The 23,785-nt window shown below is 47.1% G+C and overlaps 1 protein-coding gene across 1 annotated transcript in view; it reads right to left on the minus strand.

Moving 5' to 3' along the window:
* The window catches only part of LOC149280371 (gamma-aminobutyric acid type B receptor subunit 1-like), a 28,135-nt gene extending 14,248 nt beyond the window's left edge, over positions 1 to 13,887 (minus strand). The window contains exons 1-6 of the mRNA XM_089500685.1: positions 13,689 to 13,887; positions 12,033 to 12,221; positions 9,175 to 9,204; positions 2,848 to 3,008; positions 1,712 to 1,846; positions 667 to 837 (exon numbers count right to left, since the gene is read on the minus strand). Coding sequence (XP_089356811.1) covers positions 667 to 837; positions 1,712 to 1,846; positions 2,848 to 3,008; positions 9,175 to 9,204; positions 12,033 to 12,221; positions 13,689 to 13,710 — 708 coding nt within the window. The 5' untranslated portion in view covers positions 13,711 to 13,887. The remainder of the gene's footprint in view (positions 1 to 666; positions 838 to 1,711; positions 1,847 to 2,847; positions 3,009 to 9,174; positions 9,205 to 12,032; positions 12,222 to 13,688) is intronic.
* Between the last annotated feature and the right edge of the window lie 9,898 nt (positions 13,888 to 23,785).

Consider the following 23,785-nt stretch of genomic DNA (forward strand, 5'->3'; position numbering starts at 1 on the left):
GATGGAGGATCTCATTAAATTCTAATTAACGCATAGAATGTACGGTAATAAGCAAAGAACCCTACATTCTGAGGCTAAAATTTTTATTTTTTTAGCTAACCTATTAAAAATGTTCTATGAACATTGAAGAAAATAATCACCACTTGCTAGATCTTTAGATAATGAAAGCTCAACCTCCAACTCCGTATGAGACATCTCCTACTCTCTTTGCGATACAATTTCCATGAACAATCCCAGAGAAATATTTAATTTATGACTCCCTTGTTTTTTTCTGTCTGACTTCTCCTCTTAGTGTGTAACTGGAGCGTTCGCTCTCAATTCCCTGTGGGCTACAGTAAGCGTTAGAACCATGAGAGACCCTGTAGGTGTAAATGGAACAATCCAGTCTACGAAAATCTAATTAGGGCCACAGTGAACCCTTGAACTACCGACACACGGCATCTGTAAGGTAATCTCAAGTGTGAAGACTCTCGGGTTCTCACAACATCAGGTTCTACAAGACGAGAGCTTCCTCTTCTCATTATATTATCATGAAGACCTTGGTGGTGACCCTTTGGTCAATGAGTTCCTTCACTGGTAACCTCTAGCTGGTCTAAAGACCCTCTGAAGTTTGGAGCATTCAATATACTCTTGGTCTAGAGAATTTCATGGCTATAAGACACTCACGGAGGTAAAGACTTCGGTGGTCTGCTGTATCGTCGCGATTTTGGTCCATCCCCACTTCTTGAAGAGCTGGACTCTTGTGGGATTGTGCAAAGTGGCCGATGGGTGAGTGCGGAAGAAAGTCGGGAATCTTTGACGATTGGAGAGCGCAGGAGAACTGGAGCCGTAAGAGAGCTAGAATGTGAAGGCAAGAATGTTAGCGACGAGGGAGGAAAAGTGGAAAAGTAAGGTCGCTGTTGGAAAAAATAAAATGGGAGGAAAGAATCAGAGAAGAACTAATCCAAAAAGGGCTTAAATACAATGGACAATCTAGAAAATTGAGAAAAATAGGGAAATATAGGCTGTATGGCACGGGGTCATCAGATGAGCTAAAAGAAGACAGTATGTGGAGGAGTCGGTGGGCAAATAATTAGAGTTTTGGGAAAATTGAATATTAATATGAGTAGAAAATGAAAGATACTGAGATGGATAGAACAATATGTGACCCACTTACAGCATGCGCTTAAATATTTAGTGCCTACTTGTATTTCCGGATGTATAGACACACGAAGGATACGGCAGTACATTCACGTAGCTGGATCTGCTCCGCCTGCCATGTAATAGCTAGCGTATGCTAATTAGGCACTATTTATTTGAAAGACAATGGAATGTATAATTTTACTCTTTTTTTCGTAGCAAATTCCGGCTGCGTGGTGATAAAGGGGGGAGGAATGGAAAAAAATGATGAGGACAAGTATGGTGGGGAGGACTAATAATGAAAGGAAGTTAGGAGAGGGGCAGAAGCGGGGGGGGGGCAAGAGAAGAAATAAAGAGGAGGAGAAAGGCTGAGCAAGGAAAAGTGGTGTAGAGGCAGGAGTTGGAGGGACAGAAGATGGAGAGGGGGAGGAATGGGATTATACTACGGAATTAGGAAAGAAGGCAAAGTAGGGTCTGGGAGGAAAAGACCGTTTGGGGCGAAAGTGAAAGGCTTGCCGACTGGAGATGGTAGGAGACGAAGGTTGAGAAAGTTGTTGGAAAGGAGCATCAAAAGACAGGAGATGCTACTCACCACTATGAGATGCCACATCCGCGCAGCTTCTGCTACAAGGGTGGATACACTGCTACAACCGGGCATTAGCATAATTTTGATGGGGTCATTGTAGAGCAACTCATACAGGTGGCGGGTTGCCTGGCCAGGGTCACACTAAGGAGAGATTGAGGCAATGAAGAGCAGGGACAGAGGGGTGAGAGTGAAGTATTACAAAGAGAGAGAGAGAGAATGAGAGCGGGATGTGGAGGGGGCACACCGGAAGAGACAGTAAGAGGAGATAGAAATCAGAATGTGATGGGGAAGAGAGATGCCCGTGTGTTATCGCCGCGTTATTGATGGGACAGGAATAGAAACAGAGATTTCAGAGAGATAATGAGAGTGTTCAATCTGTCTCTCTCTAGTCTTCCCTTTCCTGATCTTGTCTCTCTCCCCATCTGTCTCTCCCCCTCCAAACCCCTCTTTGCCCATTCCTCTCTCTCTCCCGTTTATCTCTCTACTCTGGAATATTTTACTCTTTCCTCAGTTGCCGTGGTAACAGTGAGAGAACTGAGTGGAATAATGAGAGCGCAGGGGGTAATCCTGAGAGAGAGCCCGGCTGCACCCCCCCCCACACACTGGAGATACTTTTGCTAAAAGGTCATTCTGTCTTTGCCCCCCACCCCCTCGTCTCTCTTCCCTTCCAGCAACAGCTGTCTCTAACTTCTTCCCTGCTGTCTATCAGTCTGTTGCTTTCTCATCATCTTCTGTCTTAACTTCCCGATCCCCCCCCTCACCTTCTTTTCCTGTCCCTTTTCCTCACCTGCACCCAACGCCTACATAAATTGTCCTCCTCCCTCACCCCATTTTTAACCGTGTGCCCTCCATGCACCTTTATGTGGTGTCCTGGCATTTCAATCATTCTTCTAACCATTCGTTATGATCTAATAGACTTGTCCGACCGATGTGCCGTCACACGGTCACCAATTATTAGCGATGTCAGCCCCCTATTCTCATGCTGTCCATGCAGATGACCCAGCTCTTCTCGCCAGTGGTGATCACCTGGTTTGATACCCTCAGAGCGTCCTCTTCAAACACCCGTGCCCCGTCACCCTTCTATCAACACGCATGATACATGAACATGTCCTTCCCCCCTATTCCATGTGTTCCATCCTTACCTGGCTGTCATGGTGTATAAGTCTGAGTTCATACTCCGGCAAAATGTCCCTCCTATTATTGACATCCTCTAGTGCCATCTGTGCAGCAGGTTGACAGGCCTGCCCCCCGGGCCATCCCCCACTCATGGGGAAGAGAGCACCCACGTTCAGCGCTCTCTTACCTGAGACCACAGCACACAGCAAGAGCGTCAGAACAGAAACGCACAGACAGACAGACATGACCAAATGGGGAGACATCATTGAGGGGGAGAAGAGCAAAAGAGAAGGAGGAGGCCTGGCAGACCAGGGTAGGAAGGAGGCATTGCAGGGCAAGAAAGGAAAAGATCGGAGAGGATTATGGAGTGGGGCAAGGAAACGGGTGCAGGCGGCGGGGAGATGTCTAATAGCGGAACGGGATACAGAACAATAACCGAGACATAGGAGAAAGGCAGATGATCAACAGGGGGGGGGGTGAAATCGGGTTAATGGAAGACGGGCAGGGAAAAATAAATAGAATGTGGGGGAATAAATGGGGAAAGGAGGAGGGAACAAGAGCTGGAAAGAGGAACAAGCAAGATAATGGACGGAAAAAACAAGCAGAGAGGGAGAGAACAACAAAAACTGAATCAGACGGGCAGGAAGAGCTGAGAGAAACAGCCTGGGGATGAGGAGCGAGAAAGCCGCAGCATCTGCATGATTCCTGATTTGATTCTGCAGTCTACAGAGCGACAGAGAGATGGAGAGGGAGAGAGGGAGCAATAGAGGGAGCAGGAGGGGGGAGGAGACACATTGATGTCACCCACGCCGAAGGGAGCTGGGGATTACAAAGAGAATGAGAAATGAGAGAGGGAGCAAGGAGGGGGAGAGATGTGAGATGGACAGAGGGAGAGATGGAGAACTGAGGGGAGAGGGAGCAAGTGTAGGGGAAAGGAGACATAAAACAGGGAGAGACGGTCAGAGGGGAAATAATAAGGAGTGAGGGGAATAGAAAGACAGGGGGGGTGGGGGATAGACATATTAAGGGCAGAGGTTGAGACGTGATATAGATGAAGGTTATCGTAATACTAAGGGATGAGGAAATATGTGAGATAGGACAAGGGTTTACCCAGAGAGAAAAACCATTAGAGAAAGTGGTGAGAGTTCTCCAAAAAGGCAGATTTAATACCATAAGGGGGGGGGGGGTGTTACAGATGAGATAATTATATAGAAGCAGAAGGGGGGTAAATGAAAAATGGAGTGAAATGGAAGTTCTATAAAGATGAACGGTGGGGAAATGAGTGTGATGGTAATGGGGCTCTGTGTCAAGGCAGTGGGAGAACAAGAAGACCACCATGGGGGAGAAGGAGATACAAGGAGGAAGAATTTAAGGAAGGGGACTGGAGAATGAGGAAATTCTAAAAATGAACTTTAAAAGTAAAAGTGAGGAGAAGAAGAAGAAAGAGATGACAAGATATAGTGAGGAGGGGGCGACAATGCAGTGTTGGGGAGAAAAGAGGAACAAGGCAAAGAGGTGAGGGACGTGAGAATGAGTGACATGGAGGTAAAGTAAAGGAAATGAAAGTGATAGAGGAGGGAAGGGGTAATGAAGGAGGGACAAATGAATGTATGCTAGGAGGAGACATACGCAATTTGGGTATTTAGAGATGTAAAGGTGCTAAGTGGTGGCAAACGAGTTGAAAACCTTGTGGTGAATCAGTGGAGGTAAAAGAGAGGTGGTGCGGGGGTAATGAAGGTAACTCTGGGAACCTGAAAAGGAAAAACACTGGGGAATAGAGATGGAAAGGATCATAAGGGGTAAAGGGGGTAAGCAAAGTAAAGGGATTGGGTATAGGGGAATTAGACAGACTGAGAAAGCCGGTTGTCTGAGAAGAGAGAGGTGCGTGACTGCACCCACCCCGTACCAGCCGTTACCCTTCTGTCCTCTCTCCCGCCCCTTCTGCTTCTCGCTCAAATTAATTTGTATTTAGGTCAAAAGGATTTTTACAGAATCTTAAATGGAGAAGGAAAGAAATAAAGTTACTGAAAAAGTAAGAAATGTTATCAAGAAAGACTAAAGGATCTTAAATGTATCATTTAAAGGAGAGTAGAGAGAGGGGAGATGTGATGGAAAGATCTAAAGAGATTTAACAAAGCAGAGGAGGAAAGTTTATTTCTCAAGGAAGAACAAGAGACCATAATCGAACGCTAGAGGGTCAGAGGCTTAGGCGGAATGGAAGGAAGATTTTACTTTATTGAGAGAATGGTAGATAAGTGGAACAGCCATTAGGTAGAACCGATTGCGGCTCATACGGTGAGTGAATTTAAACATGCGCGGGATCGGCTTTTGGCTCCTGGATCTAAGACGAGACCAACGACTGATTAGGGTTTGGGTCTTTACAGCAGGAAAAACGGGCAACTAGATGGGACAAACGGGTCTTAAAATGCTATGTTTCTTATTTCAAACGCTGAGCATGAATGAAAGAGAAGTAAAAAAAGATCAAGGAAAAAAATGAACATAAAGAGAAAAAAAGAGAAAGGATAAGGAGATGACAAGATGAAGTAACGAATACAAATAAAGATAGATGGAGAAAATGAGAGAAATGGTAGGAAGTGTTAATGACAAAAAAAGGGAAAATGAGAGGCTTAATGAAGCAGGATGTGGGAGATTATTATAATTGATTGTTTTATACAGCCCTGACATATGCCGTGGGGATGTACAATAGATTAGAAACATAAATTAGGAAAGAATGAAGTCAAAACAGAGGGAAGGAAAGACTGGTGAATAAAGATGATTACAGTCTTTGGACGTTTAAAATTGTTTTATTTAAACAAAAATATGAAAAAGAAAAAAGCTGATTAAAAGGAGACAGGTAGGAGTGTGACGGGAGGAGAAGGAAAGACATGGAGGTTGGAGGCAGGAAGACAGGGGGATCAGAGGGAGATATAAGGACACAAATAAAGTGGGATAGGGCCAAGAGAGAAAGAACAAGGAAGAAAGAAAGAATGGGGAGGCGAGAAAAAAAGCAATAGAAAGGAACGGCGAGAGAGGATGAGAGAAGGGAGAGTAAAATGACGAGAAATGGGGAGCAAGAGAGTGAAACTGGTAATGTACGAACTATGATGATAACGAGAAAGGAAAGATGCGAGGGGTGTGAGAAGGACTATGTAAAGAAGCATGTAAATAGAGGAGAAGACTGAGGGTGGCAATAAAATAAATAACACCTTGGGGTATTACTGGGTTAATGACCCCTGTAAGGCTCCCTCTCTTTAGAATCAGACAGCAGAGAAAAAGGACTGAAATACCGATAACAGAATGCGGAGAATAAGGAACATGGAAAAAGCCAGAGAGGAAAAAGAAAGAGAGATAAGAAACAGTAAGACGGGACAGAGAGGGCGAAGGAATGAGGCGTGAAATGGAAAATTAATGACAATGGCAGAGAATTAAATACAGAATAAAAAAAAAAAACTAGAAGGTGCAGAATGGGAAGAGGAAAAACAGGGGAGAAAATGACAATGACACAGTGTGAATGATGGGTAATTAAAAGGTCAGCGTGCATACAGTATGTGTGTGTTGATTTGGGGGTTTAGTTCGGTTGTATATTACAAGCTGACGGCAGGAATGGGAGACAGGATTGTTCCTCATCTGTTAGGGGCTTTCAATGTTGAATCAAAAAAGGTCAGCTCTGTGGGGAAGGAGCCAAACCTGCCAGCCGTCCCGGGAGGACAGGAGATCACAAGCTGAAGCTCCCGCGGCTACAGATTGAGAGAAGACCCCTGGAGACTACCCCCCCACCGTCCTCCTCATAACTCATTCATGAACCCATTTCCCCATCCCTTATCTCCGAGCTCTGAGAGCGCTGACACTCTCACAGCCCTACCAGGGACCTTAATCAGAGTGACAGGCGGCGTGCGGAGATCAGCATATTAATAAAGATAAAATGATAGCGATATGGAGTGATATCGGAACGTAGACAGGGACGGTGGGCGGCAAACTATAAAGCCCGACAGCCATAAAGAATTAGAGGGTAGCCAAAGAGGGCTGTGAGACCGAGGGTGATGGAGAGGGGCATTTAGATAGATAGGGTAGGAAATCATAGATACAAAACGGAAGGAGCGTTAAAGACAGGCTGAGAGGGGAAGGAAAGACAGATACAAGCTGTGCAGAATGTACACACAGAGACAGCTGCCTACACCATGCGCAGAGACACACACAGAGACAGCTGGCAACACCATACACAGAGACACACATAGAGACAGCTGCCTACACCATGTGCAGAGACACAGAGACAGCTGGCAACACCATACACAGAGACAGCAGGCTACGCCATACACAGAGACACACATAGAGACAGCTGCCTACACCGTGCGCAGAGACACACAGAGACAGCTGGCAACACCATACACAGAGACAGCAGGCTACACCATACACAGAGACACACATAGAGACAGCTGCCTACACCGTGCGCAGAGACACACAGAGACAGCTGGCAACACCATACATAGAGACAGCAGGCTACACCATACACAGAGACACACATAGAGACAGCTGCCTACACCGTGCGCAGAGACAGAGACAGCTGGCAACACCATACACAGAGACAGCAGGCTACACCATACACAGAGACACACATAGAGACAGCTGCCTACACCATGTGCAGAGACACACAGAGACAGCTGACTACACCGTGCGCAGAGACACACAGAGACAGCTGCCTACACCATGCGCAGAGACGCACAAATACACAACTGGCAACAGCATGCACAGAGACAGACAAAGAGACAGCTGCCAACACCATACAGAGACACACACAGAGACAGCAGACTACACCATGCGCAGAGACAGCAGAATACACCATGCGCGGAGACACACGGGGTATATCATGCAAACATTTACCAGGCAGAGAGAAAGGTGTCAGACTTACGTGAGGAATCCATGCGCCTGACTGTGTTAGAGAGGAAGGTGGAAAAGAGACAGATTAATCAGAGCCATGTGCAGAGGATAACACTGCATGTCAGAGACGTGTGAAATTAAAGAGGTTGGGGACACTTTATTGCTTTAGTAGTTGCAGGAATACAACTCCGAATGCTCTGAGCCAAGCACATGCGAGTTGAGGTTATGGGAGCTGTAGCCAAAGACCCTCGAGCTAGCGCCTGCCTGACCTCTAATACAATCTTCCCAGATTCTGGGCATAAATAACGTGATTTAAAGGGAACCAGAAGTCAAGTGTACGTAAAAGATTTTTTGGTTTCTATGGCAACAACCTATCACGGTCTTCTATGTCATATGACAATTAAGTGTTTCTAACAAAAAAAAAAAAAATTTTGATAATGCAAAATAGATGTAGCCTTTGAAAGAGGTGGGGGGGCATCAGGATAGAGAAATTGATCAAATTGCTGCCCCTGACCTCTCCCCCCCAGGAGAGAAGCATTTAGTAATGAAAGTCTATGGAGCTGGCTTCATTAGCATTGCCATAAAGCATCAGCTCAGCGTGGTGTTTGACAACAATGGCGGCTCCAGGTCTGGAGATAAAGGGGGTTTATTGGAACAAAATTAGATAAAATCAGGAAGGGGACTTCCACTCTAATGAATTTGCTTATGCTTAAAGCTGTGATGGCAACAGATCCCCTTTAATAATACTGTATTTGTTTATATAACAATTGCATTAGATAGACAGACAGACACACAGATAGATAGATAGATAGATAGATAGATAGATAGAGATACTCCAATCACCATCTAGTCTGCCCGTGTTTTCTTCCATGGTCGCCACTTTCCCAGTATATAAAATATAAATATACTCTACAGACAACACCAATTTTTGTTAATGATCTTTATTGCGCTGATATATTTGACAACATGCGCGGATCGTCCCAGCGGCCACAGACAGGTGCGACACCCAGTGGTAAAACGAGGAACTGCCATGTAACCCGTAATGCAATAACAAACCCTGCTGTTGAGCAAGTTCGCCGGATCAGCCCCAATAGATTTTCCCGGTCCCCGTGTCCATTATCCCCTTTCTCTATGTTTGCCATGTCCATAACCCTCGCTTTCTGCCCGTGTCCGTTTGCCCCTCTCTTGTACCCACATTTTACACATCCATCTTCCTTTCCTGTGTCCCCATGCCCCCCATGCCCGAAGATCCCAGTTCATTACCAGTTCTAAGGGGAAACCCACTGGAATAGATAAGTGATTATATAGCCTAACCGTCATGTCTGTGTTACAGCACCGTGTGAACCCACGTCACCGCACGCATACAAGTCATCTGGTGTCCCATTCCCGTGATGTTGGACAAGGGCCCATTCACAATACTTGAGAAGCGTCTAGATTTTACATCATGCTCTGCCACATTAGGTCACAGAGCCCTCCACCACTGCCTGAAGAACTGATGTGACAATAGCCTCAAAGATTAAGACACTTGCTATGACAGCAGGCAGAGTTGGGACTTAAGGCCAGCCGTCTGGACTGCCATGAAAATTCAGGACTGTTGTATGCCATCACGGTACAATAGTGAACGTCTGTATTAAATGTAGACTTGCTCCTGTCATTTATTGTATATTATTGCCAGCTCATAGCTTGGCGTAGTAGGTTATGCAGGTCCCCTCCATGTAAATGTGAGCCCAGAATTCATGGCTGACTTTCCACCTGCACTTGTCAGCGGGTCCTGCTGCTTTGATTGGGGGGGGGGGTTGCCTTTGGGTTTTGTAATTTTTGTATATAATGATTCAAACAAATTGCTGATCTCCGTGTCTTTCTGTGTACTGCATTTGAGTAATTACTGCAGTGGTCCCTTGCAGTCATATGCTGCCCCCCAGTGGTGAGTGAGGGCAGCGCAGTTCCACTCTCATTGCTGAACTGAATATAAAGCTTAAAACAGAATATTAAACAAAAAATAACATAACTACTAATAACATACTATATGTTTCCTTTCTGGATTCACTTATGGATTTCTTCAGCTACAAGCTGGCAGATTGGGACTATTTTGTCAACAGGCTAAATCACATTTCATGTGCCCTGGGTACTGGTTGATCACAGGCTCACCCCCTAGACCAGACCTGGGCAAAGCACGGCCCGCGGGCCACATCCGGCCCGCTGAATAGCTCGGACCGGCCCGCAAAGAGTGTCCTGGTGACTCACCAATGAGTCCGGTGTCCCCCCCCGCCCCGGTCACTTACCTTAAACTCCTGTGTTGGAAGCGTTTGTCTCGGGTGCCGGCGCTTTACGCTGGGCGCCGGCATATGACGTCAGACGCCGGCGATCAGCAGTGAAGCGCCGGCACCCGAGACAAACGCCTCACGCTTCCAACACAGGAGTTTAAGGTAAGTGACCGGGGCGGGGGGGGGAGATCCTGAGAAGGGGGGGTTAGGGAGTTAGAGGGGAGATACTGAGAAGGGGGGGTTAGGGAGTTAGAGGGGAGATACTGAGAAGGGGGGTTAGGGAGGGAGGTCTTACTGTGTGTGTGTGTCTTACTGTGTGTGTGTGTCTTACTGTGTGTGTGTGTATCTTACTGTGTCTGTGTGTGTCTCACTGTGTCTGTGTGTGTCTTACTGTGTCTGTGTGTGTCTCACTGTGTCTGTGTGTGTCTCACTGTGTCTGTGTGTGTCTTAGTGTGTCTCACTGTGTCTGTGTGTGTCTTACTGTGTCTGTGTGTGTCTCACTGTGTCTGTGTGTGTCTCACTGTGTCTGTGTGTGTCTCACTGTGTCTGTGTGTGTCTTACTGTGTCTGTGTGTGTCTCACTGTGTCTGTGTGTATCTCACTGTGTCTGTGTGTGTCTCACTGTGTCTGTGTGTATCTTACTGTGTCTGTGTGTGTCTCACTGTGTCTGTGTGTGTCTCACTGTGTCTGTGTGTGTCTTACTGTGTCTGTGTGTGTCTTACTGTGTCTGTGTGTGTCTCACTGTGTCTGTGTGTGTCTTACTGTGTCTGTGTGTGTCTTACTGCGTGTGTCTTACTGTGTTCATAGCTTATTCAGTTATTGTAATAAATATTTTAGCCCATTTTTTAGCTCAAAATATTTTTTCCTTTTTTTTCTCCTCTAAAATCTAGGTGCGTCTTATCAGCAGGTGCGTCTTATAGAGCGAAAAATACGGTATGCACTCCGAAGCCTTGTTCATTTTGTTCACTTCTGTGCTGTGCTAATAGTTATTCAGGCCTTACTTATTCAAGCACCTCTACCAATGACGTAGGCTTGAATAACTTTATTAAACAGCACATAAGTTAACAAAATGGACAAGGCTTCGGAGTTTGTAGTTTGTAGAGGTCTGGCCCTCTAAAACCATTCCAATTTCTCATGTGGCCCCATGGGAAAATTAATTGCCCACCCCTGCCCTAGACTCTAAACTATGGTCGCTCACATAATTTATAATGCATCAGCATGTTTCCAGGACTAATAATGTCACGGAATTCAATGAACATACACCAACATTTTTGCTGTGGCAGCTGTTTATCTAACCCAACACGAAAATTCTGTGGTGCCCACAAACGTGCCCAAACTGATCTTTCAGAAATACCGGGACAATTTGTACTTACTATATATATATATATACACATACAATATAATTTATATTATATATATATATATATACATACATACACACACACACACACACACACACACACTTCTAAACACCATTTCCGGTAATCATAGCATAAAGTGACCACAGTGCCATCTAGAGGATTTAGTGCTAACTACATTGCTTTACATTTGCTTTATTACGAGCAGGTGAGGGATAGAGAACCTCAACCATTCTGGCTGCAGTGTGCTGGGTATCAAAACCCTCTACCAGACGCTTCATGGTGGATATAAGACCTTGCAAAGGGACATCTACAATGGTTCTTGAACGATCATAACATTACAATCGGTCTCGGCAAGAATTTGCCAGGACATCTATTCTGCCCACCTACTCTTCAAAGTTTTCTATACAGGATTTTCTAGCAAGTACTTTTTAGCGCTATGTATTCCATAAAGAAGAGACCTCGGGGGTCCTTAAAGCCTATAGCTTTTAAGATGTTGGCCCAATATATGGCATCACCTTCGACTAAAGACTACATGCAAGTAGACGTTAGTAAGTTTGCTTCTATTTAGTCATTTTATACAGAGATATAGACAGAAATTCAGTACCAATTGCCCTATTTCTGCCCCAGCAACACTTTACTCTGTTGCTCCGTGGACACTTCCCCCCCCCCCCCCCAACATCCATCTCCTTTACCTTCTGTTTGCTTCTCTCACCTTGACATGTAGGTTTGGGGTGGTCCCACTTGCCCACCTTGGTGCAGGTGCTGTGGCTGGAGCCCACAAGCAGGAAGCCAGGATCACAGTAGAAAGAGACGCTCGTCCCCTCCATAGGAACCCGACCCATTCCTCTCACCTCCGCTTGGCCATTCTCCAGTTTCAAGTGCATTCGAGGGCAGATGTGGACTGAGGAAGGAGAGCGAGACTGAGATAAGTACGGGGGATGGGTACAGGTTGTCTCCAACGGGTAACACAAGCAGCGGTGGCCACCACCCCGTCAGAGAGTCCAACACTCCATGCCTTCAGGAGGTGGTGATGGGGGGGAGGTGGAGGAGATTGTATTTCTCTGTTAAAGCAACTAAAAGAAGCATTAAAAGGAATAAATCAATCTTGTATCCTTGAGCTCAGAGCCAGAAGGGCCGAGGGGGCCGGACGTGGGATAATATATAGAAGTGTACAGGAAAGCCTGTTATAACTGTTCGCGGTCACATTATGGTGAGTAAGGCTGTGTTTGCGGTCACATTACAGCAAAGAGACACGAAGAAGTCGGCAGGCAGCCGCTAAATAATGCAACGTACATATCATTAAAGAGAAGTCCTGGTGTTTTTTTTTTCCCTGTGGGTGCCCTATCTGTATTGTGAGTGGGGTCCCCAGTGATAAGCGCTAAGTAGGTTACTTGTAGCAGTAGAGAAAGAAAAATGAAGCAAGATTTTGCAGGGTGTCCCTTGGCTCCCGTTTCCCGCGTGACTTACAGGTAGTAAAAAGAAACAGTAGTTGCCGTCTAGTCTCCCGTTTCTCCTGCTGTAGAGACTCAAACCTTAATCAGTTGTTGGTCTCGCCGTTGCCTATCCCATGCATGTTTAATACCCTCACTGTATTACCCTCTACCACTTCTCCTGGAAGGCTGTTCTATTTATCTACCTACCTTCTTCTCTAGTGTTTGCTACAGTAGAGTGCCGCCTTTCCTAGCCCGCTCAAGGCATTCTAAAGCCATTTCGGGCTCAAATATTACAATACGTCATGTATGATGCCAACGGAGCCCTTTTCCAATCTCCAAGCCATGAGAACTATCTTCACAAGTAGCAGAGGATGTAGGGAAGCACATGTGTGAAATATTACAGATATATTCCTCACAACCATAAAGGGTGGAAGTGCATGATGGGAGCTCCCGTGAAAGGAGTGGACATTCACGCCCGTACACAATTAGAGTGGACTCCCAACTGTCCTGACTTTGCCACTCTATCCCACTGTTTGAGTGACCCTCTAGCTCCCAAGCTACGACCCCTCCATCTCATCTCACTGGGGGGTAGAAGTTGGGAGTAGTTAATAATGAAAAAAAATGGCCCCTAGGAGCCCCTCCCTTGACTACTCTCTTGCCTCAGATTGGTTTTCTGCATGTGGACCCCATCACCGGATGACCCGGAGGACAACCTTTTTCGTTTATGAGCAGAAGAGCAATGTGGCGAGTGCAAGGGGTAGGGGGGGGAATGTGTGTAATAAGTGTCAGGAGAGACAAAGTGTCCATACGAGGAAACCAATGTCCGTGGCAAGGTTTGTGAAGGCCCATAGGACAGCATTAAATGGTCCACCATGATCACCGTTGGGGCAGTATAGGGACCGTGGCTGGCGACCCCTTCACTGGGCGATACTCACGGCAGCGGCTGGGTTTGTCCATGTCGGTCCACGTCCCATCGCTCTGACATTTCCGCACTTTGGGACCAGAAATCTCGCGCTCTCCACGGCAAACGAACTCAATCTCATAATCCACGGGAAGAGACTCCACCGCTTTCACCTGAGACAGCGTCAGGCCTCGGTAACGTATCCCCCCGTCGCGGGGCGGGTGTATGATGCGGCAGCCTGCTCGGGGGGGGGGGCGGAATAAGAGAGAGTAGGAGAGTATTATGTATCCCAGCATGCTCCTCACCTCCCCCTTCCCGATTGGCTCCTCACTTAGCCTCAGCTTTGTAACGTAGGAGGAACTTGAAACGAGTGCCCAGAGTGGCCAAAGCATAACACTAGTGGGTAAACGGCCGTGGGTATATTCTGTCATCCCCACTGTTTCTACATAAAAAGCGCACGTAAAGCCCTTGCAGCGCATGCGTGGTGCAGCTAAACACGCTGCGTCATATCCCTCTGCGCTTCTTCCAGCTCTTCTCTCTCTATTCTCCTGCCGCACTCGTTCATTTCTCTCCATTTCTCACCTGTTGTGGTATTTCCCGTCGATGCATAAACCGAGGCGAGCGAAACCGCGATAAACAGTGCGATGCAGCAATGCATCTACGAGACAAACAAAGAGAGAGGGAGAGAGAGAGAGGGGGGAGGAGAGAGAGAGAGAGAGAGAGAGGGGAGGTATATAAAAGGTATAATTAACCGAACAATTCATGTTTTAAAGGGTCACATGATGAGTGTAAAAAGGTCACAATAGTCCATCAGGATTAACTTTCCAAGAGATCCACGACCGCCAGGCACTGATGGTTACTGAGCTTGGGGGGCAGAAGAGACAGAGGGGGGTGGGAGAGAGACATCTAAATACAAAAGGGGATTTAACAAAGTCCAGAGTCCAGAATCTAACATCAGAAGCGGTAGAGGGTAATACAGCGAGGGGATTAATAATGCGCGGGGTCGGCATACGGCTCCTGGATCTCAGACGAGTCCAAAAGGAATAACGGGCGACCAGACGGGCCGGACGGGTCTGAATGCTGCGCGCCGGCACACGGCAGCGATATTTCCGGCGGACTTACTTTTCTGTATGGTAATGTTCGGTATACTGTCTCTGAATCCTGAGCTCGATGGCCGGGGTTCTTGTCACATGATGCAGGGTTTACGATGAGGGGTCACATGCCCTGGAACGTAACACGGGAGTTCGTTTGTCACACATGAGAATCCTCGGCACACGGCAAAGCGGGGGACAAGCTGGCTGTTATATAGGGACCCCCCCTTAATGTAGAGACAGAAGTGATCCCGTTTAAGTGCTATATATAGAGAATAGATGTCATCAGCGGAGTATACTGACATAATAGATCAGAGCAGAGAGGAGAGATCCGGATAATGCAGGAATCCACCCTAATCTATGCAGAAAAAATAGCAACAACTGCAATGAATCCTCAAAAATGTGATGCGTTCCAGATATACGCGGCGTTTAGGAGATCTGCCCACATCAGTGTATACGGATTAGGAATACCAGCTGTTCTTATATGTATAGCAAATGCTATCCTATACGTAGAGATAGTGCCCTTCAGTGCAATACGCAGACCCCCCCAGTACTAAATATATATATATATACACATACACACACACAGACCAAACAGATCCCCCAGTACGATCTCTTTGTGTTTAAATCCTCCATCCGAATATCAGATCTCATCCACAAGGTAAAAGGGAGCCCCATATCTACAAAACACATATACTAATCAAACATATCAACACACCATCATTTACACGTATACTAATCAAACATATCACCTCCCCATCACTCACACATATACTAATCAAACATATCAACACACCATCATTTACACGTATACTAATCAAACATATCACCTCCCCATCACTCACACATATACTAATCAAACATATCACCTCCCCATCACTCACACATATACTAATCAAACATATCACCTCCCCATCACTCACACATATACTAATCAAACATATCAACACACCATCACTTACACATATGCTAATCAAACATATCACCTCCCCATCATTTACACATATACTAATCAAACATATCACCTCCCCATCACTGACACATATACTAATCAAACATATCACCTCCCCATCACTGACACATATACTAATCAAACATATCACCTCCCCATCACTGACACATATACTAATCAAACATATCAACACACCATCACTGACACATATACTAATCAAACATATCACCTCCCCATCACTGACACATATACTAATCAAACATATCACCTCCCCATCACTGACACATATACTAATCAAACATATCACCTCCCCATCACTTACACATATACTAATCAAACATATCACCTCCCCATCACTGACACATATACTAATCAAACATATCACCTCCCCATCACTTACACATATGCTAATCAAACATATCACCTCCCCATCATTTACACATATACTAATCAAACATATCACCTCCCCATCATTTACACATATACTAATCAAACATATCACCTCCCCATCACTGACACATATACTAATCAAACATATCACCTCCCCATCACTTACACATATACTAATCAAACATATCACTTAAACATATACCAATCAAACATACCAACATATCACTTTTTCTTGCAGACAGATCCCCAGCGCAACATATACACAGACATTCCAGCTCAGGACTTTATTTATATCTCCCAGACACCTGGTTCTATTTATTTACAGAAGAGGTCACATCAAAGTCTGCAGGAAATTACCATCATGATGTGGTACACGCTCCATCACTGGTATACACAGAGCGCTACACACCTCCACCACTGGTATACACAGAGCGCCACACACCTCCACCACTGGTATTCACATAGCGCTACACACCTCCACCACTGGTATACACAGAGCGCTACACACCTCAACCGCTGGTATACACAGAGCGCCACACACCTCCACCACTGGTATACACAGAGCGCTACACACCTCAACCGCTGGTATACACAGAGCGCCACACACCTCCACCACTGGTATACACAGAGCGCTACACACCTCAACCACTGGTATACACAGAGCGCCACACACCTCAACCACTGGTATACACAGAGCGCCACACACCTCCACCACTGGTATTCACATAGCGCTACACACCTCCACCACTGGTATACACAGAGCGCTACACACCTCCACCACTGGTATACACAGAGCGCCACACACCTCAACCACTGGTATACACAGAGCGCCACACACCTCCACCACTGGTATTCACATAGCGCTACACACCTCCACCACTGGTATACACAGAGCGCTACACACCTCCACCACTGGTATACACAGAGCGCCACACACCTCAACCACTGGTATACACAGAGCGCTACACACCTCCACCACTGGTAGACACAGAGCGCTACACACCTCCACCACTGGTAGACACAGAGAGACAGGTACACGCTCCATCACCGGTACACACAGAGAGACAGGTACACGCTCCATCACCGGTACACACAGAGACAGGTACACGCTCCATCACCGGTACACAGAGAGACAGGTACACGCTCCATCACCGGTACACAGAGAGACAGGTACACGCTCCATCACCGGTACACACAGAGACAGGTACACGCTCCATCACCATCCAAAGCATGAACATCCTAACATAATCTGTAAATAAGAACATATACATATACACACAAATACATAACATGCTTATTGGATTATACGCTGTATAAAACCAATGATCATGTCTTAAAGATATGTGACACAAAGTGTGTGCAAATACACGTAACCGTAAGCGCACGTGGGCGCTGTATGCATATAGATTTATTTGTGGTATATCTGGGTATGTAGGCAGCCACTGCATGTGCACACCGTAGACACATAGTGTATATGTACATATATATACACATATACGCACACAGTGTATATTTACATGTATTATATACTCACACATAGTGTATATGTACATATATAATATATACGCACTTAGTGTATTTATAAATACACATATATATCATATACACACACATATGATGTACACACACACACACATTATATATATATATATACACACACATATGTGATATACACACATGACATATATATACACACACACACATATATATATGATATACACACACATATATGATATACACACACATATATATGATACACACACACACACATATATATATGATATACACACAGTCGGGGGTGACCTGGCTTGCATTGGCTGCCTGCAAGGATGAGGTTATGGATCCCTGTACCTGCTGCCCTGTCTCTTTGCCCCAGCCCGGGGTGTGGGTGCCGTCTCTTTGCCCCAGCCCGGGGTGCGGGTGCCGTCTCTTTGCCCCGACCTGGGATGCGGATGCCGTCTTCCTGCCCCGGGTGTGTATGCTGGGGAAAGTTGACGTCTCTTCTTCCGGCAGCGCCTGTCTCTCCGGGCCGGGGCTCTCCTAGGCCTCAGTGCAGTAGCTCGGCAGACAGGCTGTCTCGGGCTGTCTCATCCTGCGCTCTCCCTCCTCCCTCTCTTTTTCTCTCTAGCTGTCTGTCTCTCTCCTCCCCTCTCTCCTCCTTCTCCCCCTCCCCCTCCTGTCTCTTTACATCAACCTCCCACTGAGAGACAGAGGGACGGACGGACGGACAGAGGATGCGAGAGTATGTGTGACAGGGGTGGAGAAAGAGAGAAAGAGAGAGAGCGAGAGACAGAGAGAGAGAGAGAGAGAAGAGGGGGAGAAGTGAGAAACAACCACACTGGGAAGAGGACCAAGACAGGGAGCGGAGAGGGATAGATGGAGAGGAGGAGAGAGTGCAGGGTAGGAAGAGACAGCCCAGGGGAAAGGGACATGAAATAGGAGATTAGTTGAGACAGAGAGCAGAGGGGATAATGAGATAATCCGGGCTGAGGAAACACACAAGGGAGAGGGGCATGAGGTGTGTGAGCTGGCCTAGGGGTGGCACAGGGGCAGGAAACGGGTGAGACAGGTGTACAGGGGGCAGCAAATGGGTGAGACAGGGACAGGAAAGGGGTGAGACAGGTGTACACGGGGCAGGAAACGGGTGAGACAGGTGTATAGGGGCAGGAAAGGGGTGAGACAGATGTACAGGGGGCAGAAAATGGGTGAGACAGGGTCAGGAAACGGGTGAGAGAGGTGTACAGGGGCAGGGAATGGGTGAGACAGATGTACAGGGGCAGAAAATGGGTGAGACAGGTGTAGTGGGGCAAAAAACGGGTGAGACAGGGCCAAAAGATGGGTGAGACAGGTGTACAGGGCCAAAAAATGGGTGAGACAGGTGTACAGGGGGCAGGAAAGGGGTGAGACGGGGCAGGAAAGGGTGAGACAGGGCTGTGGGGATGAAAAGGGGCTGTAGAGGGGATAGACAGGTGGTATCGGGGAGACAGAGGAACACAGAGCTGGGAAACCAAGGGGTTTTGCGTTCGCTCTGCGGCAGGACGGCACTCACTATGGACGGCAGATAAAAGGATAAAATGTCTGGGGCCAGGAGCCGGCACAGGGGCAGAACTAGAAAGCATGGGGCAGATCAGAGGCAGTGTGTAAGGGGCTCCAGCGTGGAAACGGTTAAAAGGGGCACTTTATGAACCATGCACGGTGCAGGGCTGCACCGTACCTCAATGGTTCCAGCGCAAGACGCCAGGGTGTGGTTGGGGTAATGAAACCCCTCTGGGCTGATTCGGCTCTGGTCAGCTCAGAGGGGACGCTGCCGGTGAGATAAATGGGGCCCGGAGTAGCTGGCAGAGGAGGCCAGGCAGAGGTGGCCAGGCAGAGCTCAGCGTGTACGCAAGTGCCCAGTGTGTCACCTTGTCACCAGCTGGGCCTCTCTGATCTCTCCCAACACACACAGCCTGCTCTCCCGCTCACTCTCCCCTCCCGCTCGCTCTCCCCTCCCGCTCGCTCTCCCCTCCCCGCTCGCTCTCCCCTCCCCGCTCGCTCTCCCTGAAGATCGCCTCTGGCCAATTCTTACTCTTAAAGAAAAGAAAATTGCTCCTATTTAGATGCATTCATATTTTTTTCTTTCCTGGCTATTTTTTAAGCTTAACCGTTTAGCTGCCTTTCTTAAAACCTGGAAAATTACCGGAGAATGCATATAAAATCCGGTAACAATGACATCATACGCTCATAATATTGCATGAGGCTATAATAAGACCCGCGTCCCAACGGAGTCATCCTGAGCAGGAAATCCTTCCAATACAGTCTAATCGTTGAGTTGATATCCGGTGACTTTTTAGGCCAGCTCAGCAGGTACAGTCTGCCAAATTCACTGTCGGCGGAGTTGCTCCTCATCGCCTTTCATCGGCGTAAAAGTGAATTCAGACAGAGCTCTCCGTTGGGCTTCTAGCACCATTCATGAAGCCTGTTCCTGGTCAATGGGACCTTCTGGTAACCCCATCATAATGGTCCCAGGCGTCCCGGAATTGGATTTCCCAAATGGGACTCCTCAAGAGACCTCTTTAGCATCATCCCAACGAGCAGATGTGATGGAGAGAAGGAGAGAGTGCAGGGTAGGAAGAGACAGCCCCAGGGGAAAGGGACATGAAATAGGAGATTAGTTGAGACAGAGAGCAGAGGGGATAATGAGATAATCCAGGCTAAGGAAACACACAAGGGAGAGACCGTCTGTGTGTGCGGGGCAGGAGGTGTGTGAGAGAGCTGGCCTAGGGGGGGTACAGGGGCAGGAAACGGGTGAGACAGGGGGCAGGAAACGGGTGAGACAGGGGGCAGGAAACGGGTGATGTCTACAGAAATCCCACCTCCCAGTCGAGGCATCATCAGAATGTTATGGAGTGTTGGCCAACGCCGTTGATCGCGGTTGAAGCTGTAGTAGCCTCAGGTGTACAGAACAGAGTCCCGCTAGCCTTGTGTGGGAATCCTACTTGGCTGCGATCTTCTAGGAAGGGACCCGGACGCCGGAGAGCTTGAAATATAGTTATCCCTGGTTTGGCGCAGGTCGGACAGAACCATCCATGCTCAGTAGGACCGTCTTTTGATCAATGCGTAAAAAATTAAAGACGGACAATTTCCACCTCTTGCCCTCCTCCTGCGGACTCCCCTGACTTCGCCAGTTACCCCCCCCTCATCCTTCTCCTAAAGGGAACAGGATGATCCACCTAAGGTGACCCTACAGAAGCACGAGCGAGATCCCAACACCAGGAGACCGTGTCCCACACACAGTGCTTTTTGGAGGAGGATCTTCAGCGTGCACCAAAGCCTATATATTATATTCCCCAATTCCCAGTATAACCCTGCGCTGCCTGCCGGCTCCCCGTACCGACGGCAGTCCGTAGCCAGGGGGTCGATCCTCTGTTATAATAGACCTCTAGTTATTTAGTGCAATAAACATTAATGGTGGCGAAAATGTGAAGGAATAACAGAAATGGGTCATTTCTATTCATACAGCACAGAATCTCTGAGTCTATAATCAGGACATGAAAGCAGCGCGGGGTCACGTGCCGCATAATAGTCACCGTGACTCAGTCTGGGCACAGATTCCACATAATGGCTTACATTATGCATGTAAAAAGTGACTGCATGAAGTAGTGCATACGCGTGCCACCATCCAGCGATGTAAATTTGTGTCAGCTGGACATATATGATGGTAATCCGATTAACGGAAGGATGACGTGAAGTATAATAAATTGCAAGCTTTCAAGGCCTCTTCAGGCATATTAAACATTTGTATAGGATCACAGCAGTAACCCTAATGCCCGTTTCTCCTGCTGTAAAGCCTCAAACCTTAGTCGTTGGTCTCGCCTTAGATTCAGGAGCCGTATGCCTATCCCACCCATGTTTAAATTCCCTCGCTGTATTGCCCTCTGCCATCTCTGCTGGGAGGCTGTTCCATTTATCTACCACCCTCTCAGTAAAGTAAAACTACCTTACATTCCATCTAAGCCTTCTAGTTGTAGATGATGGCCTCTTGTTCTAACATTTCCCCTCCTCCAATCCCATCACTCATTAACGAAACCCTCTCTTAAAGTCTTCAGCTGCAGCGCCTGGGACGTCGCCCCAAACACTTTGATTCCAAGATTCCAATTTGTGATTTCTCTGCGCTTCTTGTTCTTTCCCCGAATCTATGGTGTGAGCTGAGAGGGTTAAATCGTGGCAATTACGTTGACTAATAAGCCCGACACGTTTAAGTCGGAAAGTCTTTTCAGTCCAAGGCAGCTTTGTGTTTTGGGATTCGTGGTAAATGAGTTGGAATGACGCAGGAACGTCGTTTGGCGGTGAATTCCACGCCTTTTATTTCCTTGCTGTTAACAGCCTCTCGCTTCCTTTCCTCTGATCTCCAGGGAGCTCCTTGGTGGAGATCTAGGGAGGAAACGATCCTCCGCTCCGCTCGTTCTCCGTACTGACCTTGAACACCTTGGTGGATTTTCCTATAGATAATGCAGAGGGTAACCTTGAGGTTTGTAGCACTGCAGGATTAAACATTCATGATCTGGCCAGGCGGGTTTGGATTTTTAGATGGACATAGAGTGGGACGACCACCCCGGCCATGTTTTCCCAAGACACATGTAATGGTAAAATGATGCCCTGCGGTGCGGGCATACTTCCGAGTGTCACGTCGTTTTGCGAGAAAGTCCTGATTTTTGGGCAATGGGTCGGTTGAGATCGTCTGAACTCCCCTGACCAGCCCAAGGAGCTGCACAACCAATGGAGGTCTCTGTTGTTGCACGTTGCCATATGGCAGCGCTCTGGATGTATGGGGCGGCTCTTAAGGTATGGTGGGCGGTCCTGGCCCAACCACTCCCTGTATCTAGCCACGCCCCCTAAAGTCAGACCCAATTTGGACATCTGGATTATTGTAGGGTATGAAAACGTGGCGTGTCCTGGAGAAGGGGGCTGATGTGGTCTATTAATTCTGCACGTGCCGGTTAGTCTGACACATGCTCCCCAAAGTGCGTACCGCCTGATCTGCAATGTATAGAATATATAGGTGTCCCATTTTAAATGGCCAAGATGGCAGCTCCAGATGGATGCCATCGCAGGAAGGAGCGTAAGGTCCCAGGATGATGTACGGTTAATACGATAAGTGAACGTAAACATAAGACATAAATCGATCCTGAATCTAGGCGATCATCCAATTAATTCGCTCGCTGCCCCACAACAGACACAAAACGTCTCACGATAATGTATCTTTGGGTAACATTGCTAGAGAGCTCCTAATTATTAATTTTTAATAAGATTGTGTGAAGATAATATGTAATAATAATATGTAATAAGATAATTAAAAATACCCCCTTCCTACACATTCACCATCCGGCTTCAAATACCCCAAAAGGGACCCTTTGAAAAACGCAAGCAGCCTGGTCTTTTGCCTCGAACTATATGTTTTATTGGGTATATTTACACAGCCTGTGCTATACAGTAATATATACATTAGCCAGCGCCCGCATCTATATACACATACGCTAATTTTCAGACAAGGACACGCCGAGGTACATTTAAAGAGACAGTTTGTAGCGCTGCATCAAACAGACAACGTTCTCATAGCAGCGAGACATCTCCGGTCTGTCCCTACCCTGTCGCCAGGACTAGAACATCTCCTTGTCTTCTCCTTCTGTACTCTCGTTCTGCGTGTACTTGGGCCAATGTCGTCATCTTCGGCTACAAAACATGGTTAAGATAATCTAGAAAGTAGGGTCTCTTTGGGGCTCTCCAATACTGACTGGTTTCCTTGGCATGACATTTGGGGCCCGTGGTGATTACTCCGCACAGAGGGATTCTCTCCTAGAACGTAAGCAATTAGCGCATGCCCCCGACCATCCTATGCCAGTGTAAGTCACGATGGGGTTTATTATATACCCCCATCCAGAAGCTCCTAGGAAAGTTTATGGCAGCAGCTTTCTTATTACATAGTCAGGAGCACAGTGGCCGCTGTTTAAGTAATAAGACGTCTCCCTTTCTTATCTACCCCTACACCCCAAGCCTTTAGCTAAATTGTCATGAAGTAAATTCTGCTCTCACCCAGGGCAATTGGACAACCTCACCTATCATCTGATGTCTCTAGCAACCTCTGGTTATCCCTGATCACTCTAAAATGTAACAAAGTCCTTTCATAGTCTGATATGTCTCTGTACCTAATTTATTCTC

This window comes from Sceloporus occidentalis, unplaced genomic scaffold, assembly GCF_023333645.1.
Source record: "Sceloporus occidentalis isolate IW3139 unplaced genomic scaffold, rSceOcc1.0.p SCAF_157, whole genome shotgun sequence".
Lineage (NCBI taxonomy): Eukaryota > Metazoa > Chordata > Lepidosauria > Squamata > Phrynosomatidae > Sceloporus > Sceloporus occidentalis.